This window comes from Limulus polyphemus, unplaced genomic scaffold (assembly GCF_000517525.1).
Source record: "Limulus polyphemus unplaced genomic scaffold, Limulus_polyphemus-2.1.2 Scaffold0, whole genome shotgun sequence".
Taxonomy (NCBI): Eukaryota; Metazoa; Arthropoda; class Merostomata; order Xiphosura; family Limulidae; genus Limulus; species Limulus polyphemus.
This window is the reverse complement of record NW_013665610.1, coordinates 4431292-4442016: the sequence shown is the minus strand read 5'-3', so window position 1 is coordinate 4442016 and position 10725 is coordinate 4431292. Positions and strand designations below refer to the sequence as shown.

At 33.0% G+C, this 10725-nt stretch overlaps 1 protein-coding gene across 12 annotated transcripts in view; it reads right to left on the bottom strand.

Moving 5' to 3' along the window:
• Positions 1-3860: 3860 nt before the first annotated feature.
• The window catches only part of LOC106474893 (coiled-coil domain-containing protein CG32809-like), a 386694-nt gene continuing 379829 nt past the window's right edge, over positions 3861-10725 (bottom strand). For 10 of the 12 annotated variants that reach the window (XM_022383530.1, XM_022383634.1, XM_022383845.1 and 7 more), the window contains one exon: positions 3861-7593. In XM_022383530.1, the coding sequence (XP_022239238.1) occupies positions 6394-7593 (1200 nt within the window). In that variant the 3' untranslated portion in view covers positions 3861-6393. The remainder of the gene's footprint in view (positions 7594-10725) is intronic. The other 2 variants (XM_022384076.1, XM_022384133.1) reach the window with 2 other exon arrangements.

The following is a 10725-nucleotide window of genomic DNA, read 5'->3' as shown; positions in this document are numbered from 1 at the left end:
TGAAACCACCATGCTTCACAGTTGGCTGCAATCTATTGAACCAAAACTCTTGGTGAGGCATTATCCAGACCCATTGTGTAGCTTTTTGTTTAATTACAAGCAAACAAGGCGTTTAGGAAGGATAAAAAATGTTTACAATTATTACATCTTAAAAGAGATTATATTTCAACAGAGGCACAATGAGAATTGAAAGTTTTATTCAGAAAAAAAAATTTACCATAGAGTGTTTCAAAAAACTTTCACAGAGGGAGTTCAGTATGTTGTCCGTTGCTTTCAATCAGCATAATTTATCAAGCCTATTCCTAAATAGAGCTATTGCAGCTATTATTTTTTTGTGGAGGGTTTTTGTTGATCATCTCAATATTTTGCACACTGACATGCATTTTGTTCAAATCACTCATCTCGTATTTTTGAAAGAAATTAAGAAAAATATGATATTCTGTGAGAAAACGATTTAGAAAAGTAGAATAACGTAGTTTGAAACATATTATACGTTGTTCAAATTATTCTGAATAAAACGTATGTATCTCGTACGCCACGGATGATATTTTCATCAAGTAATATTTAAGATATAATCATTTTAAACATTGGGTTTTCTTTATAATCGGTCCGGCATGGCCAGGTGCTTAGGGCGCTCGACTCGCAATCTGCGGGTTCGAATCCCCATCACACCAAACATGCTTGCCCTTTCAGCGTGGGGGCGTTATAATGTGACGGTCAATCCCACTATTCGTTGGTAAAAGAGTAGCCCAAGAGTTGGCGGTGGGTGGTGATGACTGACTAGCTGCCTTCCCTCTAGTCTGACACTGCTAAATTAAGGACGGCTAGCGCAGATAGCCCTTGTGTAGCTTTGCGCGAAATCCATAACAAACAATCTTTATAATCACCTTGATGTAATATTGGTATACAGCTATTCAAAAGATTAGTTAATGCATAAAAACTACAATAACATTAATGGTTGAGACACTGTATATGGCTGATAGACTGTCAGTAAATTACTTAGATTAGAGCAATATTTATAATAGAGAAATAAGTAACATTATCGTTTCACATTCTTTTAAGAATTTATGATCCTGGACATCACAGAAGATTGTACATTTAGCTGTTTCACATTGTTCTTTCCTAGTCTAGTCTTGATGAGCCGTTAACTCAGACTGTACTCGTATACTTGCATTCAAATAAACGTTAAACCTTTTCATGTGTTTACTGAAGTTGTAACACGATTTTAAGTGTGTTTTATACAAGGAATTTCACTGTAAAATGATTCTACGTAATGAGGGTCTTGATGCATTGTTCTTCCTCAACAACCATCATTCTAATACTCCTTCGATACTATAAATCCTCTAAAAGAAATTGTCGTATTCCTGTATGTTTGTTTATCTTTTTATAAATTATTTCGTAACAAGTGTAGATGGATGCTATGGCAGCTAAATAAACCTACTTTAACTAGTTTATTCATGAATACTTATATTTATAAAAACTACAACTGCGCTTGACTTAGCGCTTAGCGTGTCGGACTATGAATCTGGAGGTTTCACGTTCCCTTGCTGTAAAATCGCGGTCCGCATTTTGAGACAAGACTACACTATAAGTGACGGTCAAACCAAACACTTTTTTAAGGGCATTCCAAGAGTTGGCAGTACGTTACGTTGACTGTTTTTCTTCTAGTGTATCAGTTCAAAATTAGGGGCGGCTAGCACAGATCGTACTTCTGTATCTTTGCGCGAATATCCGAGACAAATAAGCAATTTCTGGCTATAGCTCAAATCATCCCTCGCAAAAAAAAAAAGAAAAAAAAGTCAAATTACGTCATTATATAGGTTGAGAATTCCAATTCGTCAATAAGACTTCTCCCAGGAGCTGCTGTGTCGTCATTACAGGTTTTAGTGTTTTATGATATCATGCACTTTTAGTCAGTAAGTTATATACAACTGGCTTTATTAATTTATATATTACTTTCTAGTTCTTATCTATATCCTAAGATTATTTTTGATCAGTTATTAATAATATAATTATTTTTCCTAATATATTATAAACTGTTTACGATTGTGCAATACTCACACTTATCTTTCCCTTCTTATGTCCTTCAATTTTATTTAGGTTGTAGTTTTTCCTATCAGGATTTGACTCATACCAATGTAAGCCTAACAAATTATTGTTCGTCACTGGAAATCAGTAACACAAAAATCTAGAAATAGGTTTTGTTTCTTATTACCAGTATATTATTTTATTCTTTCGCCTTTGTCAGTTGATTCGTTCTCTCTCACATCTCCAACCTTTCTTCGTTTTTTTTTTCATCGAACTGCTGTCTTTTATATTCCTTTCTCAAACAGACGCCGAATCTGTCCCTTTCTTTCTGATTTTGCACCTGTTTCACCTTATATTGGATTATAACGTTTCATAACAACAGAGGGTCTTGTAGTCACTATATCGGACGAACTTAGAAAGGCGGCTACTATATTCCCTCATTCCAATAATTTTCTAATGACTTAGAGTACTGGAATCATCTAATCCCTTAGAGACTGACCAAAGGCCGTCCGATTTCTCAAACAGCAACTGATGTTACCTTAAATCTAACTTCATATTATAAATGATATGAATATTTATAAAATTACGTGTTTTTTTGTCACTTCTTTATGTTGTTGTACTGAGGAAGACTACTCGCTCCACACGGAGTTTTCTAATCTTGTTCTCTTTATTCATCATTATATTGAAACATTCCGTTACTTACTCGACATTTAGCCCTTTTTTTGTATTTGATTATATCATAATGTTTTAGTTGTGGGAGAAGAGGCTTATTACATCTCTGTTTGTGGTATTACAGTTCTCCACAATTGATATTATTGATCCTATCATTGTACTAAACTGATATTAGACATTTTTATAAACTTACTATATTGCACATTTAGATTTGATTTCTTTCATTATTATTGACTTATGTTTATTTGACTTGTGGTGAAGAAATATATTTGTATTTCCTCATTTTTTCCGTACGAATAATTTCTATTCAGAATAAACAGAGATGCTAGTTTCTTTAGCTCCGATTTGCATTATATCAGTTATAGGTGTACTAAATTATAGCCAATTGTATAACTTTTCACTAAAACAGAACATATAAAAGATGAAATATGTACGCTCGAATAGAATGTCGTTATTATGATAAAGTTATGCATTATTTTTAGCGTATGCGTAGAATAACAAGTAGCGAATAAAACAAACTTTCATAAAAGCGACTAAACAAAATCTTTATCGTTTTATTTCTTTGAAACAGCTATTACTCGTGGCTCTGGTGAGGTTAAAACATTGTACCAAAGCGTTTTTTTTTGCTTGTTCTCACGTAGTCTTTCGTATTTTGTTTTAAATCAAATGTTACAAGAACTCCCGCAGCATAGCAAGATAGCTAGTTGTGATGAATGGACACTAAAATATTGATTGAAAGTCACATGTTTTCGTTAAATGATGAACTTCACGTGGTTAAATGGCCTATACCATTTCTTCTTCTTCTTCTCTAAAAACATATTCCATAAACATAAATACGCATTTAAATTACGTTCATTTTGTTCTCTTGATGTACGAGTTCACAGTGAGTATACTTTAAAATCTTCTTTTTGTTGTTGTTTCTTTTTACAAAATAAGACAGTAAATACTTAAAATGTTAATTGTATGCACAATTTTCAAAAACAAATATGTTAATTATATAATCATTTAGAGAGAGGTCAGCGTGACCAGGTTAATCACTTTCTCTTTAAAAATGTTCAGAAACAGTTTCTTCAACTGATTTCAAATCTCGCATACAAATGAGTTTTTACGTTAATTTTATTTGAGTTTTAGATAATGAATGAGAACAGAAATCAACCAACTGCAGTATGCACATTTAATACAATCAATATTTAAACTCCGCTGTACAAAGTCCATAATTTTTGGCATTTATTAATCAGTATTATGGTTTCTCCCTTAACGATACACGTGTAACAGTTGTTTTCAATAAGTTACTACACGTAAAAACGAAATAATAATAGGTAAAGTGACTGTAACACTTTCTTAATAATCAAATAAACAACTTACATTAAACCATACTATGAACTTTCTGCAGTTTGTGTTTATTAAACCAGAAAAAAGTTTAGAACTGGATGTAGAAATAAGGGAGATTTGATTTATCAATCAAACGATCCATTTGATATTTTTGTGCTACATTGATAAAATAAATGAAATAGAGAAAAAAAATAATAGCACTTTGCATGACCGTTTTCTGGTAAAACAGCTAATCCTGATCTCAGATCTTTACAGAAAACTGTCAAAAATATTTCTCACCATTACTGGAAATCCATTAGGAATATCCGTGGGCGAATTTGCTCAAACGATCATTTTTGAAATCCATGTATAATAAACTCTGATTTTTTTTCTCAGATGCTTTCAGAAAGCATCAAATTAAAATGAAAATATCCATGTTTGTTTCATTTCATTCTATAGATAACGTGTGAGCTAAAAAACAAAACAAAAATAAAATAACTTAATAAACTATCTACCTTGTTGATATTTACAAACGATGAACATTAAAAAAAAGATTTATTACTATGGTGTTAATTAATGATGTCACCAGAAGTGTTTCTAGGTGCTTAAAAGATTCGGTGCTCGAGCCCATGGGTGCGGGGAATTTCGGCGTTTCGGTATGATATCGACAAGACATCAACTGGAGATTCGGGGCAAGAGCATCGTGTACCAGCGCCTAGCGACGCCTCTGGATGTCATCAATATGACGAACTAGCTACATTTTCAGGATTAGACTTTGAAAATGTCCCACGGAAAATGTTCTAATGTAGTTCTATACTCTTCTATATTTTTTCTATTTTTAATTTTTATCTAATGCTAGTTTCTTTTTTTTAAATTACATAATCAGAAAATTAAGTATAAAAAATAGCTCAAGAAAGAGAACCACAATTTTTGAGTTTGCATCTTCTTTTTTATCTTGTTCCTTATTTCACTTTGAGTTTTAGAAATGTATCATCTTTACTTCAGTAGGTACGCCTAAGATGATCAAGATGAGAAATAGGTCTGTATTTCGGATAACATATCTTGAAAAGTTGAGATATTATGCCAGAAAATATGATTTCTACCTACCTCACTGTTTTAACACCTTTAATCATTAAAAAGAAAAATTAACTAATATTTATATTCTGCTTTCAATACTTTGCAGATAAAATGTCGTTTTATATAATTTAGTATTATGCTAACATCATCTTTTGTGATATTTTGAGATTAGAACAGTAAATGGGCTTTCATTAATAAACTTTGTTACACTCATTAATCTTTTATTTTCATTTCTTAGACCCATTATTGAGATATCTAAGATACGTTCATAAACAATATTTTCATAATGACTTGAAATAGTGTTTGTAAAATCAACAGTAGAAAAAAATGCCAGTAAAACAGGATTATTATTTTAAAATATGAGAGATATGAGAAACAAAGTTTACAGATCTGATCTTTAAAAATATGTAGATAAAAGTGCTGCACTTCTGTGTCTACATGGTGCATCTTAGTTATTTTTCAAGGTGCACTGGTGATGTTTACAGGAAAGTGGTTAATGTGAGCTGTAAGGATATCCCTCCACTGATAATTCCTCTACCCCTCTTTTGTACCCTGAATGACTTCGTAACTATGCTTTTGGTACGTCTTAATTGGTTATACCTGAAGGAACACTTCATTTAGTAAAAATATTCCATACAAACACAAACAATGAATTCCAGATTTGGTTACTAAACTATGATCATGGCGTGTAACAGAATTCACTCGAGTTAACAGCTTGAAGGCCATGTTCATATTCACCTTACTACCCAGCAGGTACGAATAAAGTTCCATTACTCGTAACTATCTGATGACAGAAATGGAGAACACTACGCAACTTCTTAACTCCTTAGAGCAGCTACTTCTATTTTACAAGTGGTCCAAGTTAGGAACCTGTTTATAAAGTTAACGAGGTGAAACATTAGCTCTCTTTGATATTACAGAGAACAGGTTATACTTACCTTTCTATAGGCGAATGAACTAACACAATTCTGCCCACTACCATAAATCCTCAATTACTCACGTTTTTTCTTTACTGTCATCTAATCGAAACTGAACGAGAAAGAGTGAAAGATTATTATATATATATATTTCTCAACAATCTTCGGTGCAGAGAGTTATGAAGTACGCACAAAAAATACCGTTTAACAGAAAAAGAAAAGAAAAAAAAAACTGGGGTTCACCACAACTTCTATACACGATGTCTGATTATTATTTCTAAATAGTAATAACGCTTGAGCTGCCGATATGACATAGGTTTAAATATAGGGAGGATGTGTTAACATTGTATTTCAGGTTTATATACAAACTTCTGGAACATACTGTGTATTACATTATGTCAGTCTCGTGAATTATATTGGATGACTGCGAAAGTGTGTCGATCTTAGACTTTTTCAAAATTGGTGTTTGCAATTCCGTGTTTGCTTTGTTATTAGCTTTGACAGACGCTGACAGATGAGTCATAGAACCAGATGAGGAGGCCAAAGCGAGTTTTGATTTCGATAAGATGTTACTTTCACTTCCAGTCTTCTTTAGACCGCCAGTCTCTGTGTTACTGAACGCTCGTCTTAAAGACGAGAAACGAGTGAGAAGCTGTGCACGTTGAAGCTGTTGTAGTGTGTTGTACTGATCTTGAAGTCGTTTCTGCTTGTTCAGTAGTTCCTGATGCCTATACTCCAGGATCTCCTGACGACTCCGAGTGGAGATCAAGGTCGAAGAAGAACTCAACGTGTTCCTCAGATTAGCGACATTTACTGCTCCAGGCTTGCCTCCTTCTGACAAGCTACGCTCTAAGTGAGATTTCACAGCGAGCTCGGATTTTGTAAGTAGCCCTTCCTGGGAGTTGGCGCTTTCACTGCTGCTACTAGACGAGAAATCTCTCCGTATAATCTCTTCCGTCAAAGCCCGTGTTTTGATCACCTGTTTGCTGCTTGTTTTTAATTGCGGTTCGTCACCTGACGTTGATCTTCGCAATGAATCGGACGTAGATCTAAGCGCCCGTAAATTTGAATGGTTTCTCTTGCTGACTTGCTGAATTTTTTCTGTAAAATTAGCAGCACCATTAAAATCTTCATCCATCGATATATTGGAAGACTGCATTGCTGAGCGACTAGTTGTACGAGGTGGAGGAGGGGGTACTTTTTTGGGAGGAAGATGAGGAGGTTCTTGAAAATGTTGTTGTTTGCGACTAGTATGGAGAGGGGGGGCAGTGGTTTTACCTCTGTCTGACGCAAATGGACTTCGTTGGCGAATACCACCTTCACCAACCAATAATTTGCTACTTACTTCTCCTGAAGGATTTGGTGACCTCCTGTGGCCTAATTGCTGAGTAAAAGAACCATATGATTCAGAATAACTTGAAGCAAGATGACTATGAACACCACCAAGCGGATCTCTTCTAATTTCGTCTGTCTGATTAAAATACTGAAGTTCGTTTAACAGTTCATCTAGCGCATTTTCTTTCTGTTTCGTCCTCTGGTGGTCCTCAGGAGAAACTTGAATTACATTATAAGAGTATGCGTCGATGGGCTGTAATATAGTGATATAAATATATTGATTTGAACAAGATAAGAATGAAGTTCTAAAGCACAAAAACTTGCAACAATTGAATTTAAAAGAATATAAACAATATTTCCTGTATAACATTTAAAATACCTATGAACTAATTAATATTTATTTCAATAATAATCAAATCAAGCGAATGTCATTATAATGATTTCAAAATGCATTAAAAATAACTTATTCATTTACATCTTATCGCTAATAAAAACTTTGATACATGTGTTATTACGTACTCTGCAAACAAAAAAGACAGTTATAGAGATATAAGGTTTTAAAGAAAATCTAATCATTCGACCAATAAGTTAAATTTTGATATATGAACCTTAATTCTAGGTCATAAACTACTCAGTACTAAGACTAAGAAAATATTTCAATGTTATATAATATCACAAATACAACCAGCATTATGCTTTTAAGGCTTAGGACTAAAGACTATTTTCAATAAATAAATATTCACTCCCAATACCATCAGGATTTACCACAATTTTGAGCGAACATTTTGTTAGTTAGGTTAGGTAGGTAAGCATTTTCCATATTAATCAATATTAATCAGTATAACCTAAACGTGTATGATTATTGAATAAATGGCGTCACAACATCAGTGAAATAAACAGATAAATAAAAATTCAAATAAAATAAAAGGTGAAAGTTTATCTCCGAATTTCTTAAATCTAGAGGTGGAGTTAAAAATACTTGCTAGTTTAATCATGAAGTTGTACTACAAGCACAGAGTGCCATTCTTTAAACCAATATCCAAAGTGGTAAGAACCTCGTATTATTCTACGTCATATTATCGGTTATTATCCTTACATTTAATTTCCATGCTTTTTTCTTAGTACCATAAGTCAGTCTGTGAAAGTAATAACAGTGTCGATATTTCTTTCTTTAAAGGAAAATATATATATATGAAATAAATCGAACTCAGTAAAATAATTACATGTTATTATGTTAACAGTACATTACGTATTACTTTGAAGTTTTTAGCATAGATTGCTAACAAAACAAAAAAAAAAACGTTGCTTTCCAGCTGAAATTAGTGTTCACCATCAACTGTGAATTTATATTTTCCTGCAGATCATACAAAAAAAGTTTTATATCACGACAATATGAGCTCCACTATTTTAAATAACATTCTTTGCGATGCAGGGAAAACACTTTTCTGGCTTGAATTCTGACAATTTTGTTTCCTCTCAGTACAGTTCATATTCTAAATTTTGGCTTGTGTACATTATTTAAAAGTATACGTCTTCATCAAGGCTGTGGATGTTTTCAACATTTTCTGCTTTTTTAAACGATAGGACAACGAGTAAAGCAGTCAGTATTTCAAGCGGGCTTCGTAATGGAGATTTATGTAGCTCACTCAGCATGATACGTGATACAGTATTTGTTCGCTCCAGGGATGACATGAACACTGATATGTGCTATCATAGACCCAGACTTTTAACTTTACAAAAATAAAAGAAATCAGCGGTATGAAATTAGGCAATGAAAACACGTGTTTCTTTTGGATTGAAATTATATAAATAAAAAAAAGGAATGAAACATGTTGAAAAGTGTTTTTGTTTGAATTGTACAGTCTGTTTCAAAACAAGTCAAATGTTCAACGTAAAGTATCTTCACCCTAAAAAAATATCGTTCACGTAATAACAACAAAAATAATCGAAATACAAAACAAATACAATTGTCAGGTTTTAATCAGGCGACCATTTCTTCCAAACGTTTTGAGATGCATTCTGTTCTTATTGTACAGAATGACTAGTTAACTTTAAAATATTGTATCCAGGCATTTGGATATATACTAAACTATGCATGGAAGTCGTTATATACATCATTTGTGATAGAAATGCAATCTTCCGGAACCTTGAAAAATCATAATTTCTGTTTTAATTATGCAATAGTTTCCTGGCTAAGGTAACTCCTCTACGCACGTGATGGTAAAAGATGAACTGGGTCTCAAGTAAGTAGTTAATGCCGCAAAACAGAAGGTTCGGTAGGATTTGAAGGACATGTTAATTTTGTGTGAAAATAGAAAAGTCGGAAACTCTGGTTTCCTCTTTTCCGTGAATAGGGCTTGCCTGATGACATGGGTGACTCAACACTCTTGGAGTACTAATGGAGCTTAGGATTTTCTATATTAATCCACTAGCAAAGCTTATTCCACGATTCTAACTTCTTTGTGACTGTCAGCTGGCCTTGTTCAGATGATTTCTTTACTGATATAGTAGCCACATGATAGCCAACCAGCCAGATAACATTTTTAACCTAAACGATTCGAACTGGTTTTTTTGCTATACTTCAATAAAAAGTGTTGTTTCTTTGTAAAACATTTGTGTCAAGACTCTTTTAAGGCAAGTCAGGTTTACTTGCATTCTACATGCAGACTAATCGAGAACAATTTAATGAATTGGTTGGGTATGAATATTGACAAGTCTTGGGCCTAACCTACAGGTAACGTAGTTCAAATCTGAGCACATTCTATTTGCCTATAACATGCAACGATATACAGAAAACTATGTTAATATTTTTCAAATTTACATGATTAAAGATATATTAATAGTTTATATTTTAGAAGAGTATACTTATGATACTTGCATATCGCAGGCGTAACAGCTTTTCATGATAATCAAGTTATGTCGTATTTTTTCAACATCTTTCACGAAAATTTTGAAAGGAAAGTGACAGCTTTCATGCACAACATCAAAACAAGACTTGGTTTAACGAAGTTTTTAACTGTGTTTCTGAATAATGTAATACTGTACCTAATTTAGTTATTTTAAATGTAAAATAAAAGTTAGATGATACAATTACAATTCACCAATTGAGTAATGACAACATCACAATCGTTGGTCTTCTTGTGACTTCATTCTGCCAAAAGTGTGAAGTAATTAAACTTATTGCTGCCGTTTAGAATTATGATTTGTTGATTTTGATCTAAAATGAGTCTGATTTTGGAAATAGTGAATCGATTATTGTATTATTGTTGATAATAGTTATATATATATATATATATATGTAGTCGGAAAACCTGCCCTCTTACTACGTACTTTTTTCCAATAAATATGAGTATGACCTTAAACAATATCAGCAATAAATAGAATA